The 18,900-nt window shown below is 40.4% G+C and overlaps 1 protein-coding gene and 1 long non-coding RNA gene across 3 annotated transcripts in view; both read left to right on the top strand.

Annotated features, from left to right (window-relative positions):
* oser1 (oxidative stress responsive serine-rich 1) overlaps positions 1-17,716 on the top strand; it is a 29,249-nt gene extending 11,533 nt beyond the window's left edge. For both annotated transcript variants that reach the window (XM_021609103.2, XM_021609102.2), the window contains exons 3-5: positions 5,333-5,442; positions 5,622-5,732; positions 16,606-17,716. In XM_021609103.2, coding sequence (XP_021464778.1) covers positions 5,333-5,442; positions 5,622-5,732; positions 16,606-17,347 — 963 coding nt within the window. In that variant the 3' untranslated portion in view covers positions 17,348-17,716. The remainder of the gene's footprint in view (positions 1-5,332; positions 5,443-5,621; positions 5,733-16,605) is intronic.
* Positions 8,121-10,042, top strand: LOC118965284. The gene is made up of 2 exons (XR_005052570.1): positions 8,121-8,855; positions 9,202-10,042. It is a non-coding gene; the product is annotated as an uncharacterized LOC118965284 (long non-coding RNA).
* Positions 17,717-18,900: the final 1,184 nt, after the last annotated feature.

Here is an 18,900-nt window from a genome sequence, read left to right as displayed (position 1 = left end):
CTTTAGCTAGCTGGCGTTAGCTAGCCAAGTCAGCAACTAAGATGGCCAGCTAACATTACCACTCGTCAATGAATAATGATGTATGTTACTCATATTGAAATTGAGTGAGCGCTGAATGCATTCCTACGTGTCCTACAAATAGAATATCAGAGTTCAGATCGTAATATGTAATATCAGAATGAGTCCTCCATCCAATATCACATGTGACAGCTGAGTAGCCAGCCGCATCTCCAGCCATTAGCCTACTCAGCTGCTTCTCTGTTGTCTGTTGTTTCTGTGCATCGCCATCTGTTTTAAAACAGAGCACTGTGACACGTGCTTGTGCCTTTGTCACAGAAAAACGCAAGTTTCTAGCCCAAACCCTTGGCGCACATGTTTTATAATATAGAAGATAAAAAGCTTTTAAAACTTGTTAGGGATAGGTGTCCCGTCAACGGGACAGTTGTAAATCATGCAGTGCCTTGTGTCACGATCGCAGATTAGAGAAACAACAAATGTTGGTACATATAAGTGTCTTATATCGTCTGAAAGCTGAAGTTGTTGTTAATATATCTGCACTGTCCAATTCACAGTAGCTATTACTAAGAATTAACTACTCATGGGCTGAGTTTTTGGTTTGATATCAAACAACCTTGTTTAGTCATGTTAGCTGGCTAGCTAGCTAACAACTTGTTAACTTGGCTATGCACACATTTGAATGGCACAGGGAAACGGGATAGATAGCCTACTTAAAGAGATACTTCAAAGGTAGGATGCATATGCCAACGTAATTTTTAAGCTAAATCTGAATCAAAAGTCAATCAATTTTTTTGGTGTTAATTAAATTCTGTTTGGTTCCTAACTTTTGGGAGCAGTGTGTGAGAAAGAGTAGTGTGGGTGGGGGAGTATGTATGCTGTGTGTAAAAGTGTCTGAAGAGTAAGCTAAAGATGGTTTCATGTAGGGCTAGTGTGTTTCCCCTTATTGCCAAAATGAAAATGCTAATTATGCGTTTCTATTCCTTACTATGTCTGTCCGGCCCAATCACAAGTAGACCTTTTGGATATGAGCAAATCAGCTATTTTCTGCAGTAGCCTTTTCTATTATACAGTAGAAAGTGTGGAGTTAAATTCAATCTGTTGTATTGAGAAGAGGTGTGAATATCAGAGACAGGTTTACAGGGTTCGATACTGCGACAAAAACAGTCACATTTGAAGCTATTTGACTTGGCAGTGCGACACACATTTTGAATTGGCCAGTGAAAATAAATTACATGGTCACATTAGTTTTTGGTTCAATTTGCAATTTTTTTGTCATTATGATGAGCAATTGACCATAATAAACCAACTTTTTATGAAGAGGCAACAACGGCACGGGAGTGCCCCTGTCTGTGTGTCAGGACTCAACATACAGGGGAGGTTTTGGAAACCCTTCGATCATCCCCATCAGTGACCCTCTTGGGCCAGTGAACAAAATGTTGTAATAATGGTATTTTTAATCTAGGCTATATAATTTATAAAAAACAGATTGATTCCTTAAACTGTTCCTTATGTCGATTTATTTATCACACGCGCAACTCTCAAACAGCTGGTTTTTGCATTTTGCAATTTTTCTTTGGTGGTCTCTGGGGGGGATAAATCTAGCTAGCTAAATCAGCCATTGGCTAGGCCATCAAAAGCTAGATAGAAGGCATCTGCTGTTCAACTGTATTAGGGCAGAACTTTGGAGTGCCAGTGAAATCAACCAATTAATTACATTTTAACCTGTAATGGGTGGGACCGTTTTTACCAAAATGGTTCAATTTAAGGGAGTAACTATTCTGGTGCGGTAAAACCATGTCCATTTATTATTACCAAGACAACGTTGAATGTTTGCCTCAACTTGGTTTTTACATACAATGCTTTCCATTAGAATGGGAACCCAGTTTTTGGTCGCTTTCTCGTTTTAGGACATGATACAATAACTCATCAATAACTCTTTAAACATCTCAAACGGCATGACTGACTAGCTACCACACGTACATTCTTCATTAGTGTGTTTGTGTCGTGAGCATGCTTTATATTTTGTCAGGCAATGCCCACGTTATTGTGACATTTTATAATGTAATTTTGCTGTGCGGTAGCAGAGAGAACGGTCTATGACTAGGGTGGCTGGAGTCTTTGACCATTTTTAGGGCCTTCCTCTGACACTGCCTGGTATAGAGGTCCTGGATGGCAGGAAGCTTGGCCCCAGTGGGCCGTACGCATTACCCTCTCCCCGTAGTGCCATACCAGGCAGTGATGCAACCCTCCGGATGCTCTCAATGGTGCAGCTGTAGAATCTTTTGAGGATCTGAGGACCCATGCCAAATATTTTCAGTCTCCTGAGGGGGAATAGGCTTAGTCTTGCCTTCTTCATGACTGTCTTCTTGTGTTTGGACCATGATAGTTTGTTGGTAATGTGGACGCCAAGGAACTTGAAGCTCTCAACCTGCTCCTCTAGAGCCCCGTCAATGAGAATGGGGGCATGCTCGGTCCTCCTTTTCCTGTAGTCCACAATCATCTCCTTTGTCTTGATCATGTTGTGGGAGAGGTTGTTGTCCTTGCACCACACGGTTACGTCTCTGACCTCTTCCCTATAGGCCGTCTCATCGTTGTCGGTGATCACTGTTGTCATTGGCTAACTTGATGCCTGGCCATGCGGTCATGAGGGAACAGGGAGTACAGGAGGGGACTGAGCACGCACCCGAGGGCCCCCGCGTTGAGGATCAGTGTGGTGGATGTGTTGTTACCTACCCTTACCACATGGGGTTGGCCCGTCATGAAGTCCAGGATCCAGTTGCAGAGGGAGGTGTTTAGTCCTAGGGTCCTTAGTTTAGTGATGAGCTTTGAGGGCACTATGGTGTTGAACGCTGAGCTGTAATCAATGAATACCATTCTCACATAGGTGTTCCTTTTGTTTAGGTGGGAAAGGGCAGTGTGGCGTGCAATAGGGGTTGCATTATCTGTTGGGGCGGTATGCAAATTGGAGTGGGTCTATGGTTTCTGGGATAATGGTGTTGTGAGCCATGACCAGCCTTTCAAAGAACTTTATGGCTACAGACATGAGGGCTGTGGGTCGGTAGTCATTTAGGCAGGTAAACTTAGTATTCTTGGGCACAGGGACTATGGTGGTCTGCTTGAAACATGTTGGTGTTACAAAGTCAGGGACAGGTTGAAAATGTCAGTGAGACACTTGCCAGTTGGTCAGCGCAGTACATGTCCTTGTAATCCATCTGGCCCCGCAGCCTTGTGAATGTTGACCTATTTAAAGGTCTTACACACATTGGCTGCGGAGAGTGTGATGACACAGACTTCCGAAACAGCTGGTGCTCTCATGCATGTTTCTGTGTTACTTGCCACGAAGCGAGCATAGAAGTAATTTAGTTTGTCTGGAAGGCTTGTGTCACTGGGCAGCTCGCGGCTGTGCTTCCCTTTTTTGTAGTCTAATAGTTTGCAAGCCGTGCCACATCCGACGAGTGTCGGAGCCGGTGTAGTACAATTCAATTGTATTGACTCTTTGCCTGTTTGATGGTTCGTATGAGGGTGTAGCGGGATTTCTTATAAGCTTCCGGGTTAGATTCTCGCTCCTTGAAAGCGGCAGCCTTTTTAGCTCAGTGCGGATGTTGCCTGTAATCCATGGCTTCTGGTTGGGGTATGTACGTATGGTCACTGTGGGGATGATGTAATCGAGGCACTTATTGATGAAGCCAGTGACTGATGTGGTGTACTCCTCAATGCCATCAGAAGAATCCCAGAACATATTCCAGTCTGCTAGAAAAACAGTCCTGTAGCTTAGCATCTGCTTCATCTGACCACTTTCTTATTGACCGAGTCACTGGTGCTTCCTGCCTAAATTTTTGCTTGTAATTATGGTCAAATTTGTCAAATTTAGGGAGAGCTTTGTATGTGATTCTGTGTGTGGAGTAAAGGGGGTCGAGAGTTTAATTTTTTTAAATATATATATATATATATATATATATATATATATATATATATATATATATATATATATATATATATATATATATATATATATATATTTTTTTTTTTCCCTCTAGTTGTACATTTAACATGCGGTTAGAAATTATGTTAAACAGATTTGTTTCCCTGCATTAAAGTCACCGGCCACTAGGAGCGCCGCCCCTCGATGAGCGTTTTCCTGTTTGCTTATGGCCGTATATAGCTCATTGAGTGCGTTCTTAGTGCCAGCATCGGTCTGTGGTGGTAAATTGACAGCTACGAAGAATATAGATGAAATGCTCTACCTCGGGTGAGCAAAACCTTGAGACTTCCTTAGATTTCGTGCACCAGCTGTTGTTTACCCCTTGTCTTACCAGAGGCCGCTGTTCTACCCTGCCGAAAAAGCTTAAAACCAGCCCAGCTATGTTATGCATGTCGTTATTCAGCTACGACTCGGTGAAACATAAGATATTACAGTTTTTAATGTCCCTTTGGTAAGATGTACGTGCTTGTAGCTCATCTATTTTATTATCCAATGATTGTACATTGGCTAATAGGACTGATGGTAAAGGCAGATTACCCACTTGTCGTCGGATCCTTACAAGCCACCCAGACCTTCGTCCCCAATATCTCTGTCTATTTGTCCAGCGAATGAGGTGGATGAGGGCCTTGTCGGAAGTCTGAAATAAATCCTTCCCGTCTGACTCGTTAAAGAAAAACTATTCCTCCAGTGCGGGATGAGTAATCGCTGTCATGATATCTAGAAGATCTTTTCAGTCATTAAGACACAGTGGCAGAAACATTATGTACAAAATAAGTTACAAATAACGCAAAAAAACACAATAGTATAATTGGTAAGGGGATCGTAAAATGGCAGCCATCTCCAAACGGCATTACAAATGTGTTTGATTTAAATGGATAGTGCGATATTCAGTCAGGTGAAGGTAGTTTAGCGAGTGAATGGATGCTAATTGACCTCATAGACTTCGTCATTGTGCAAACCTAGTTAGCAGCTTCCTTCAAACTGCTCGCAGAGACAAAAATGGTATCCATGAGTTCATCTGACTCTGGGTAAGTAGAAAAATTGCTTTATTTCCAACATCTCGCACTATCCCTTTAAGTCTGTACCTGTTAAGCGACATCCCACTTCGGAAGGAATATTCGTAGTCGGTAGATAGTTTTCATTAAATCTGCATGCCTTACATCATCACGAGCAGTTCACAAGAAAGTATTTAAGCCAGTTGTTAGATGCTATAGTGTGAGAACATGACAACTTTAGCCAGCATGTCTATAACAAACCTTACACTAGCAAGTCAGTCACTCACATCTTGAGTCAGCAGTAATACCTCGCTAATGAAGTGTTCTTGTTTTATAGCTGGGTGGCTGGTCACTACAACCTCCTCCCACTATGGAGGAAGGAGGAAAAGACTGTGAGGACGAGACCCTACAAACTGCCTTTAAAAAGCTCCGGGTAGATGCTGAAAGGTTCGTAGTACTGTTAATGGCTATTACATTTAACTCTTTCACGTTTTAGGTCCTTCCTTACTGGTTGATCTAGGGTCAGTTTCCAGGATTAATGTAATATTTCTTGAAAATTTGAAGTCTCAGTTAAGTTCTTCTGCTGTTCAGTATATTGTGGTCTGAGTTTTTGTTGGTTTCTTTAGCTTGCCTGCTACGCTGCACGTCTGTGAGACCATTACTCCAAGAGTGGTTAGCCGAGCCTTTCTAGAGGGTGCCAAGCCCAAACTTAGCTGCCCCAAGGAGAACTGGCATGGGTAAGGAAAGGCCCTCTTACAATCATTGTCCACTGTTTTATAAGTATCTTCTTGCTATGCTTCTCTATTGTCTGTTCCTTTTTTATTATTTAAGTATAATAACTTGTTAGAACCCCTAGGGCCAGATTCAGTTTTATAAATTCTATATTTGTCAAATGTACACATTTTGTAATAAAAATGTAACACATTGTGTTTAAAATGAGTGCAAAAAAGGCTGTATAAAACAAATTACACAAATACTGAGCTATATTGATTGAAAAAAAAATGAAATTATATTATTTTATACTAATATAAATGCTCAGAGAAAAAGATTTGGCCTAGCAAGTAATACAAAAAAGAGCCAGCACCCTATTTTACAGTAGGTTAGGGGTTATTTTCTGCTTATAAATCTTTGTTTCAATGCTAAACCCATCACTGGTGTGTGTGGCCAAAGAGCTCTATTTTCATGTCATCCAAAAAATGTAAACGCTTGAAGATTTCTAAACGGCATTGGCACTTGGATTGGAACTCTTTGGCCACGCACATCAGTGGTGGGTTTAGCGTTGAAATAATAAGGATTCATAAGCATAAAAGAACCCCATACCTACTGTATAGTATGGTGGTGGATCTTTGATATTATTGGGCAATTTTGCTTCCACTGGTCCTGGAGCCCTTAAGGTCAATGGCATTATGAACTTTACCCAGTATGAGGACATTTTAGCCAAAAACCTGGTTGCAAGTGGATCTTCCAGCAAGACAATAACCCCAAGCACACATCAAAATCCACAAAGAAATGGTTAATTGACTATCAACATTTTGCAATGGCCATCTCAGTCTCTGGACTTGAACCCTATTGAAAACCTGTGGTTTGAATTGAAAAGGTCAGGCCATAAGATCTGGAAAGATTCTGTATGATGGAATGGGCTAAGATCCCTCATGTGTTCTCCAATAAAATATTTTAGAAAAAGGCTCAGTGCTGTTATCCTTGCAAGGTGATGTTTTGAAAGGTATTGAAAACGGGTGGAAATAATTTTGACCCCTATCTTTTTGAGAGGAAAAAAACGTATTGATTGTTAAAATTGCCATTTGAGCAATTTATTGGTATAAAATAATCATAATTTAAATTGTTTCGCATATAACAGCACAGAATTGGTATTATTGTTTACAATCTTTTTTTCCCAGTTTTCTTTATCATGGTGTGCCAATAACTTTGGTCCTGACTGTAACCGCCGCAGATTCATGACTCAATTATCTCAAGGCTCAAAAATACATCTTTAACCTGTCTCGTCCCCTTTATCTACAGTGATGGAAGTGGATTTAACAAGTGACCTCAATAGGGGATCATGGCTTTCACCTGGTCAGTCTGTCATGGAAAGAGCAGGTGTTCCTTATGTTTTGTACACTGTATGTCAGGTTTTCTGTTAGGAAAATTTGGCACCGGACAACTTGACCAGTAAGATTTTAATTTACTGGACATTTGAAAAATTGTCCAGACATCCATATGCATTGGGTGCGTAACGCATTAGGGCATCCACCCACGGTGCTCAAAATCACATTTAGATGTAATTCATCTTAACAGAATAGAATTTTGCCTGTAAAGTTGTAATAAAATAAAGTAGAATGATGTTCTTATACCAACATGACAGGTTTTATAGAAAAGCAAAACATTGCCCGTTGTCTGTTCATCCCTGCTATAAATCACTTTATAGCAGCAGGTTAGGAGAATTAGGTTAAGGTTAGCTAAAATGCAATTTTGTTTATTTTTTACTTTTGACGTTAATTTGACAAAAGCTGGGATCCCTTTTAGCCATGACCGGGCTTGGCTGTCCCACCACCATCCATTCCACCTTCCACAAGCAGTTGAACGAGGACACTCTAGGCAGCCACAAAATTAATACGTTATTAAACTGATGTTGTGCAATCAAATTCAATATGTACATAAATGAAATTTGTTAAGGCTGGTTCATTGAGAGAAAGCTTATTTTACAATGCTCTTGAAGTCACTCTTTTTACAGTTCTACTGGATGATGTTAATAAATTGTATATTTACTGTAATTTGAACTATCGTGGGGTTGTGTAGTCTACCACGGTATGAATCACAATACCCATAAAATCTATCGGTCAAACACGGAAATGGTTCCAATTGTTTTTCCATCATTTCAATTTATCCATTGTGGATTTTAGAAACACTTCGAATAAGGGCTGTGTTTCGTGGAAACTTACCCTGGTATGGCGTTTTGATAACCATGTAAGTCTCCTGGACAAGGTTACAAGGTTTTTTTAATCAATATATTCGCCTGTATTCAATGTGGCTATCAAAGAGAACTACAATTCCTGTCTCAAGCTTCAAGTCACTCACCAGGGCCATGATGATCTAGACGAGACTGCCGAATCGAGGCAAAGGTAAGCGTCTCTGAATTAACTATCTAATATTAGCTACATTTATTAGTTAATACATTGGCTAAAATTGTTTCAGTTCACAGAATTGCCAAATGTCTTGAGCAAGTTTTACATTGAAAATGTCTTTATTTAGCTAGCTCATGGTTAGCTAGTTAGCAACATTACCCTGGCTAGATGGCTACATTAGCCGTCTATTTGTCTAGCCATTAAAATGCATGAGAAATTCAGAGAAACAATTTTAGCTTTCTTTTGGCTTCTATAAACCAACAATAGCTCACTAGTCAGCAGTTTAGCTCGCTAATTAACTAACAAGCTAGCTTAGATGGTGAAGCTCTAGCGATAGGAGTTCTTAATCATGTTTGTTTGCGTCTGTGGGTAGCCTACTTCAAGTACTACTTTACTTGTAGCTACCCTAGCTAGCTGTATTATTTTAGTCTGGCATTCTGAGAGGCTTCATAGATGGACTGATTTAGCATTCTCTCGAGTCAGTGTGCTTACTGTACTGCAGGAAAACATTATGTGTGCTGTTACCCTCTGGACAGCAGATCATTAGTATAGGTAGTAGGCAAGGTTATGTAACCTTATTTGGTGCTATCTGCTATGGTGGGTTTTAAGTTCATTGATATTCACACATTTGTTTTTTTGAGGTAGAATTACTGTAATGTTAATGATTCCAAATTGCTAACCTTATTTGCACTTTGTCTATTCCAGAACCATTTGGTGTGCCTGAGTCTTCTCAACTAGGTAAGCTGTTTCAACCTCGACCACCATTCTCCTGTTTTTGTCTGTTTCAGTCATTGCAAGAAGTCCTGAGGAACAGGAGCGTGTGAAGGGTTTTGTCCATGCCCTGCTCTAACAACTGACTTAAATAAGCAACATACCGAAAGGCTATGATTTGTAGTCAGGTATGGGCTGGGCTGGAACAAAAGCCTATACAAGCTCTTGCCATTCAGATCTGGAGCTGTCCATTCTGTACTATGGGTACACTTAAGTGGGGTTATTGCTATAACACATGCTCCACTCTCAAATTGAAGTTGAACTTGTTGGAAATGCTGTGATCGCTCATCGTCTTTAATGTTGTGATCCACAGACACAAGATGACCATGATTTGAATGCTGAAACTGAGACGTAATGATGTCGAGGGACATATGCAGAGACCACGAGTATGATTGGACATGGTCCGGATATTTGTGACCACTACCTACAAGGGGTGCAGAAGCACACCAGCACCCCATTTTATTTTTATTCCATGGCCAACAAGCTCTCTAGCTACCCTTTATTCCACACTGTCTTTCAACTTCAGACACTTTGGAACTCTACCCTACCTTCACCCATTTCCCCTATGCTGCTTCCTTCACTTGTTCTTCTGATTTGATAACATCTAGACTCAGTAACACATTTAAGTGTTGTGGTGTGCTGTTTTTGCTATTGACAAGCAACATTGACAAGAAGGGTGTTGATATTGCTGCTAACTTGTTTTGAGTCTTAAGTGCATTTCTCATTTGACATTTTTACATTTGAGTAATTTAGCAGATCTTACCCAGAGCGACTTACAGTAGTGAGTGCATACATTTTCATACTTTTATTTTTGTTGTTGCTGGAGTTGGCTAGTAATTTATATAAAACCTACTTTACGCATCCAGTTTTTCCATTTGTAACCCACCCACCATAATCACAATATGTTGTTTTACATGTATTATTTGTGCTGGCCTAATTCCTAAAAATGGGAAACATAGAAGAATCTGTTCGCTCTCAGATAGTAATAATAGTTCATATGGTGCTCTTTGATGTCCCAGGTGTGTGGCATTGAATGTTTGCTTAACAATGCATACATATTCGTATATGTTATGTTAACTATTTTTTTATTTAAAACAATGTGATTGTTGGATTTTGGGTGTCTGTGATTCATGGGTGACACTAAACTATTTTTGTCAAATATATGTTTATTCATTCATGATTATGGATATATTCTGCAATGAGTTAATTGGGCTTTGAATCTGCAAACAGAACATGTCAAGTTAGATCTGAACTGCTTTAATACAGCAGTGCATTCTGACAGCATTAATTGAAGTAGATTTGACCTTGTTCATATAGTTGGCAGAAATGATAATGGATTAAATAAAGACCTCTGTCTGAAGGAGAGGAGTATCTGGTAAAATAAAGGTATGTTGCTAATATCATCTAGCTAACTAGATATATAGCTTCTTTTCAAAAACCAAGTAGTATTCATGGAACATTATAAATATCTGACTGCTACTAGAATAGTATTCCGTACAAGACCAAATGCATACCGTAATTTCTGGACTATTAAGCGCACCTGAATATAAAGCGCACCCACTGAATTTAAAAAAAAATATGTATTTTGTACATAAATAAGCCGCAACATGTATATAAGCCACAGGTGCCTACCGGTACATTGAAACAAATGAACTTTACACAGCCTTTAAATGAAACACGGCTTGTAAAAAAAAAAATAGCAGTGAACAGTAGCCTACCAAGAAAGTCATTGGCCACTCTTCCTCCTCCTGTGCACTGAAACCAATGAAGTCATCTCCTTCTGTGTCGGAGTTGAATAGCCTCAGAATTGCTTCATCCAATGTTGGGTCACTTTCATCCGGAGGCAAATAAAAAGTAGGTCTTATTCTTTAACATATTCAAGAGTACAATACGAAGTTTCATGACTCTACGTGCATATTTAGTGATGTAAAGATGGCCTAATTTCTACATTTGACCAAATGTACAGTTTAAGCTGTTAAATATTTGGGGCGGCAGGTAGCCTAGTGGTTGGAGCGTTCGGCCAGTAACCGAAAAGTTGCTGGATTGAATGGATTAGCTGACAAGGTAAAAATCTGTTCTGCCCCTGAACAACGCAGTTAACCCACTGATCCCCGGTAGGCTGTCATTGTAAATAAGAATTTGTTCTTAACTGACTCGCCTGGTTAAATAAAACATTTTAAAAACTTATGGTTACGTGCCAGTTCCTCACTCGTCGCCTCAAATCTCTCATTTTATGTCATGGATCCTAGCATTTGTTGATTTAGTTGCCATACCTACAAGGATCAAATGAAGAAATGTGTTTTCCTGCTGGTAGACGGAGATCCGTAGTGGAATGAGAAAATGCGTTTATCAGCTGGAGGATTTGGAATCCTATGCAGACATTTGCCCTTGTAACCAGGAACACGTTTCGTTAATAAAATAAAGAACTAGAGACCGCTGCAAGCATCCAAGGTTAGATAACTGTGTCCAGCGGCCGACCACGCGTCATATGTTTATACAGAAAGAAAATACCACAACAGAGAAAATTGGCACAGTTTTATAGGACACCTACACAAAACACTGTTTTTCAAATCCATGGTGGAAAAACTATTGGAACCATTTTTGGGTTTGACCGCTAGGTTTATGGGCGTTATGACTCCTCCACTGTGGGGCTCAATTGATAACTGTTTCCTACTATAGGAAGTTGACTGCCTTGTGATTGCAACATTGTCACTGACGTGAATAGTTGGCAACGATGTTTCGTTTCCAGGTTCTGCTGAACTGAAAGTCACCAATTGCACATGATACATATCATTAGTCTCTCTACTCTAGTGTAGCAATCAATTTCAAATATTTATACTATACATGAGACAGGCGGCATATGTTGGTCTTGCCTAGGGCGGCAGCAGAAGTGCTAGGACCAGGCCTGACGAACACAATAAATGGCCTCTAATTTACTCGCGTTTGCGGTGGATCTGGGCCTGCTCAAAGTGAGTCGCTGCTGTTGGGAAGTCAAAACTGTCCTACTCTTCAGAGCAGCTTGCGTTGCGCATCAGCCTTGTTCCTTTTTCTTCAAGATGGTGCGATTTGAGGCCGCCTTTAATTTGAGGCCGCCTTTAATCCCCTCTCGGCGGGCACACTGGAAGTGAACAATCTTTGCCAATTTTGCCCAGTTGGGGTACACTTTGCTGAAGTCCCTTAAGAGGACCTTGCGTGAAAACTGAAACACGCACTCAACACTAATTTCCAAGCAGCTTGAGGATTTATTAGCCTATGAAGTATATTTGCCTTTGAAGTTGGAGCACATCGACTGGTATTTCCATCAATTAATAAAAAGCATTATTTTGCTATGGATTTTTTTTCTTTCTGCCGTGGACAATTTGACCAGCAATAATTTTTTTATCAGCCAAAAGTAGTATTTTACCATCTAACGGAAACCCTGGTGTGTGTGTGTGCGCACACACACTTGCTGGTCGAAAGTTTTAGAACACCTCATTCAAGGGTTTCTTTTCATTTTTTAAAATTTTCTACATTGTAGAATAGTGAAAACAAACTAAATAACACATGGAATCATTTAGTAACCAAAAAAGTGTTAAACAGATTAGATTTGAGATTCTTCAAAGTAGCCACCCTTTGCCTTGATGACAGCTTTGTACACTCTTGGCATTCTCTCAAACAGCTTCATGAGGAATGTTTTTCCAACTGTCTTGAAGGAGGTCCTACATATGCTGGGCACTTGTTGGCTGCTTTTCCTTCACTCTGCGGTCCAACTCATCCCAAACCATCTCAATTGGGTTGATCGTGGGTGATTGTGGAGGCCAGGTCATCTGATGCAGCACTCCATCCCTCTCCTTGGTCAATTAGCCCTTACACAACCTGGAGGTGTGTTTTGGGTCATTTTCCTGTTAAAAAACAAATGATCGTCCCACTAAGTGCAAACGAGATGGAATGGCGTATCGCTGCAGAATGAGGTGGTAGCCATGCTGGTTAATAAGTGTACCTTGAATTGTAAATAAATCACTGACAGTGTCACCAGCAAAGCACCATTGCACCTCTTCCTCCATGCTTCACAGTGTGGACCACACATGCAGAGATAATCCATTCACCTACTCTGCGTCTCAAAGACACAGTGGTTGGAACCAAAAATCTCAAATTTTGACTCATCAGAACAAAGGACAGATTTCCACCGGTATAATGTCCATTGCTTGTGATTGTTAGCCCAAGTAAGTCTCCTTATTATTGGTGTCCTTTAGTAGTGGTTTCTTTGCAGCAATTTGACCATGAAGGCCTGATTCACGCAGTCCCCTCTGAACAGTTGATGTTGAAATGTGCTTGTTACTTGAACTCTGATTCATTTATTTGGGCTGCAATCTGAGGTGCAGTTAACTCAAATGATCTAATCCTCTGCAGCAGAGGTAACGGAGTCTTCCTTTCCTGTGGCGGTTCTCATGAGCGCCAGCTTCATCATAGTGCTTGATGGTTTTTGCGACTGCACTTGAAGAAACATTCTTAACATTTTCTGGATTGACTGACATATCTTAAGGTAATGGACTGTTGTTTCTCTTTGCTTATTTGAGCAGTTCTTCCCATAATATGGACCTGGTCTTTTGCCAAATAGGGCTGTCTTCTGTACCACACAACTGATTGGCTCAAAAAAATTCACAAATGAACTTTTAACAAGGCACACCTGTTAATTGAAATGCATTTCAGGTGACTACCTGAGAGAATGCCAAGGGTGTTCAAAGCTGTCAAGGCAAAGGGTGGCTACGTTGAAGAATCAAATCTATTTTGATTTGTTTAACACTTTTTTGGTTACTACATGATTCCACATGTTATTTCATAGTTTTGATGTCTTCACTATTATTCTACAATGTAGAAAATAGTAAAAATAAAGGGAAACCCTGGTATGAGGTGTGTCCAAACTTTTTACTAGTTCCGTATACAGTTGAAGTCGGAAGTTTACATACACCTTAGCCAAATACATTTCAACTCAGTTATTCACAATTCCTGACCTTTAATCCAAGTAAAAATTCTCTGTTTTAGGTCATTTAGGATCACCACCTTATTTGAAGAATGTGAAATGTCAGAATAATAGGAGATTTTTATTTCTTTCATCACATTCCTAGTGGGTCTGAAGTTTACATACGCTCAATTAGTATTTGGTAGCATTGCCTTTAAATTGTTCAACTTGGGTCAAATGTTTCAAGTAGCCTTCCACAAGCTTCCTACAATAAGTTGGGTGAATTTTGGTCTATTCCTCCTAACAGAGCTGGTGTAACTGAGTCAGGTTTGTCGGCCTCCTTGCTCGCACACGCTTTTTCAGTTCTGCCCACAAATGTTCTATAGGATTGAGGTCACGGCTTTGTGATGGCGACTCCAATACCTTGACTTTGTTTGTCATTAGGCCATTTTGTCACAACTTTGGAAGTATGCTTGGAGGTCATTGTCCATTTGGAAGACCCATTTACCAACAAGCTTTAACTTGTTAGCTAGCTTTAACTGATGTCTTGAGATGTAGCTTCAATATATCCACATACATTTCCTCTCTCATGATGCCATCTATTTTGTGAAGCTCACCAGTCCCTCCTGAAGCAAAGCACCCCCACAACATGATGCTGCCACCCCGTGCTTCACGGTTGGGATGGTGTTCTTCGGCTTGCAAACCTCCCCCCTTTCCCTCCAAACATAACAATGGTCATTATGGCCAAACAGTTCTATTTTTGTTTCATCAGACCAGTGGACATTTCTCAAAAAAAGTACGATCTTTGTCCCCATGTGCAGTTGCCAAACCGTTGTCTGGCTTTATGGCAGTTTTGGAGCAGTGGCTCCTACCTTGCTGAGCGGCCTTTCGGGTTATGTCGATATAGGACTCGTTTTACTGTGGATATACAGTCGGGAGAAGTATTTGATACACTGATGATTTTGCAGGTTTTCCTACTTACAAAGCATGTAGAGGTCTGTAATTTTATATCATAGGTACACTTCAACTGTGAAAGACTGAATCTAAAACAAAAATCCAGAAAATCACATTGTATGATTTTTAAGTAATTCATTTGCATTTTATTGCATGTATTTTCATGCATTTGGTTTTTGTTGCCATGTAGAATGTCTCCTTTCAAAAAGTCACCAGAAGTGACCTCAGTCTTTCTACAGAAAAAAAGTATATTGGCTGGGCATGCCCCTGGGCCCCCAAGCTTCCTTTGTCACCACTGCTGAAAATAATCCTAGGGAAAACACAAACTCTTTTTTTTTCAGCTGAAAAAACAACCGATTTAACACACAGCAGCGGCTAACATCTCACACATACTGTATTCTGGAATACCAAAAGGAATGTAACGCTGTTAAGTCAAATCTGTCAACTTGTCAATTTATAACTTCATTGTTTATCGAGGTTATTTATGGCTAACCACAAAGATCCAAATATATTCTGATTCCACTCCTTCACTCTGATTCAAATCATTTTTGCTGATTTTGAATATCACGAGCAACGGGCGCAAATCTTTGACAAATATTCGTAAGAAATGACTAATCTGATTCTAATCACAAAATTGTGATACATGGACAGCCCTAATGTCATTACACAAGTAAACAATGGCTCATACCAAACAATAGATTCAGTTAATAAGACATGACCACCAGTGGCAGTGTGAACCAAAGATATTGCAGAGTGAGAGCAATGCAAAAGGCAGCACTTTAAAGCACCCACACAGAGCATCTGCGCATGTGCAGGAAAGTATGGTCCACTCTTCTGCAGCTTGATAGCTGCATGACAAGAACTGCAAAGGAGATTAGCATCTTGCTATGTGCTCTTTGTTGCTGCGGAAGTCAACCAAGTACAGTTAATGTTTACTTTGTACCATTTTAAAGACTCATCAACATTCAAAATCATGTTTTTCATTAAATGTTATGATATTTGGATGACACCCAATCAAACTATGATGACCAAAGTGTGAAAAATTGCTGTTGCTTCTATAGTTTGATCATAAAGTTACAATTCCACCCCCAATGTAAAACACTTGGGTTCACGAGGTGGGATTATTAATACACCAATGGTAACATTATCTTTATAAGTACTGCCTTGTTACCAACATCCGCAAAGTGTGTTTGCAAAGGGGTGGGGTTTATATAGCAAGATAGCTATACTACTGGTCCCAAAATTTGACTGTAGGGTGTCGGCAAATATATTTAAAAATGTACACTATTCAGCTAGATACTAATGTTTCCCTTTTCATTTGTGTATGGTGTTAACTAGTTACTGGCTAGCTCGGTATTCAGCCAGCATGGAACAAAAGGGCGAAAGGGTAGTTCTGATGCAGTTGTCAGTGCTGCTATGAAACGCATCACAAGAGACATGCCAAACAAGTGGTGTATAAAAAAAATTGACATCATTGATGCAATTTCAGTGTTTGAGTTGCTTTGTGTATCACAACATTTGCTTGATGATTTTCATGCAACTGTTCACTGCAAGTTTCTTGACTTGGGCATTTCAAAGAACTGTCACTCAAGGCGAGACCATGACTGTAAGCTCCCCGCCCACTCAGCCTATCTTTTCAAACTTCCTGGTAGTTAGCCACGAGACAGTGCTTTTTCTAATTTACAGCATTTCTATTCCACCAAAATATTATGCGTTTTATTTTAGTCACTCAAAAGGCATGGTAATCAGAATGACTGTTTGGGTCCATTTTTATTTTACCATCATAGTTATGTTTGGTTTTAACATTTTTGTTTTTCTATGTAGTAGTTGTATGAGGAAGACGTCAAGAGGAGCCGTGAGAAGCCAAAGACGCCGGAGATCCAAGTCTCCCATTCTCCATCCTCCAAAGTTCACCTACTGTGGTTCCAAGATGTCGCCCTTACCTGGCCATCTGAAACACAAGAGCCTGCCAGAGGCTGAAGGTTGCAGCTCCTCCCTGGAGATCCCCGCCAAGAAGGAACTGCTCTCCTCGGGCCACTCCTCCCCTGTGTTTGGCGGTGCTGGCTATGAGCCCCACATCCCCGCTGCCTCTGGGGAAGGCCCCACAGCCAAGCTGGAGGGCAGCCCCAGACAGCCCCTGTCTGACGACAAGGATGTCCCAGAGGCAGCTCACTGCGTAGGGGCTGAAGCCAAAACCGGAGCTGTGCCCTCTGACTTCAGGTCCCTGTCAAAGCTCCACGAGGGTGGGGGCCCGTGCCCCTGCGCTCAGAGCGAGTGCCAGTGCACGGGCTGGCAGGGCATAGAGGTCTACTCCTTCACGGGCCTCCGTAACATCCTCTCAGAGTGCGAGAGGAACCTGGCGAGCCCAGAGGATACGTCCCAGACCTCCCTGCAACAGAGAACTCAGACCGATGGGTCCACCACATCAACCTCCCCGCGTTCCTGTTCCGAACAGGCTCGGGCCTATGTTGATGACATCACAATAGAGGATCTTTCTGGTTACATGGAGTACTATCTTTATATTCCCAAGAAAATGTCACATATGGCAGAGATGATGTATACTTAAATAAGTAATTGAAAAAATATATAAATTTTGGGGGGTGGCTTAAGGAATGGTTAGGCATGAATTAATTTAAATATAAGGTTTAACTGTTTATTACCGCAGTTTCTCCATTCTCTTCTTTGCAACTCCAGTACCAGAGCTGAAAGACACATTGTATTTTTCTTATTACTTTTGAATTATTTGTTTTCTTTTAATTTTTCATGATTGTCCTTATTTCTGGTTGACAAATGAAGTTGCCAAAGCTCTATCGCAAAAAGTGCAGGTGGGATTTGTTGGTATATGCAAAGCAAACTTGTAATGCCAAGTGTGATTGTTTTCCACGGCCAAAGAGGTTTCCATTTCACTCAATAAAACATTTTTGTTGAAAACAGATGTTTGCCTTTGTCACACTTTATTTTTATCACTATTTTACCCTTTGTGTTTATTGTTTGATTAATATTGTTTGTGCTGCAATAATGGAGAAGCTAGAGCAAAGAATTGTGCCCTTTTGTGATAAAGCACCACATTTCACCCAACCAGATCAATGGGCTCAAATTGGACATGTTCCACATGTATTTGTTTCTAAGAACTCTAGGGAATAACCAGTAATTTGATCAGATGTTTGATTTCAAAAGGGTGAGCGAGGAAAAAGTGTTAATTTGACCACATTCAGTCAAATTATGTCTGAAATATGTCTTACAAAATTGCACACAATGTACCACTGGAGCCTGAGCTTCACTGCAACACAGGGGAGGAGTAGCACATGGAGAGCAGTTCCTTCATGGCGGGAGCCCCAGAGAGGAGCTGCAGCCCTCAGCCTCTGGCAGGCTCTTGTTTCTGGTGGCCAGGCGGGGGCGACATCTTGGAGCCACAGTAAGAATGTCTTACAAACAACTTTTCAGAAATATAATTTGACATTGACCACTAAAGCCTGAACTTTAATGCAAATAAATAATGAAGGGACTTGAAAAAACCTGGCACACTGAAATGCTAGAGCACATTAAGAAATTGGTTCTATTATGTCTACAGTAAATGACTGAGGAAACTATTTATTGAAATTAATGCAGTTATGATATTCAGTAATATTGTAGGCTGGAATTTGAAGTTATTAGGAACCCCATTAACTAATGTCATGATGCCAGCTAATCTTGTTGGGGTCCAACACAATAAAAATGCTTACATTTTACATTGAAGACATTACAAATGTTAAATAGATATTACAGACATAAAATACCTGACAGGTAACAAACACATGTAACATTTAAACCTAAGCATTAGGTATTTTCTTGAAGGTGAATTAACTTGTTGTAGGTTGGGATGAGCCTCTGGTGTCCAAGGAGATACAGGGCCAATTGTAACCATCGAAAGCCACCAGATTATCGCCAGCTGATCTCTCAAACCATCAATATGCTCTAAAATCTCCTGCACAGTTGATCTCATTTGCCACCAACATTTGCCAGAAATTTACCACTCCCTAATGTGGATGTTGAGGTTATCTTTTAGTCTTGATTGCAGCTAACATTTTTCCAGACTATTTCGTCCTCTGGTTGGTATTATCATCAAAACATCTAAGTCAT

The sequence above is a fragment of the Oncorhynchus mykiss genome, chromosome 7, assembly GCF_013265735.2.
Source record: "Oncorhynchus mykiss isolate Arlee chromosome 7, USDA_OmykA_1.1, whole genome shotgun sequence".
NCBI lineage: Eukaryota > Metazoa > Chordata > Actinopteri > Salmoniformes > Salmonidae > Oncorhynchus > Oncorhynchus mykiss.
The sequence above is the reverse complement of the archived record's forward strand: the minus strand, read 5'-3'. Positions and strand labels throughout refer to the sequence as shown.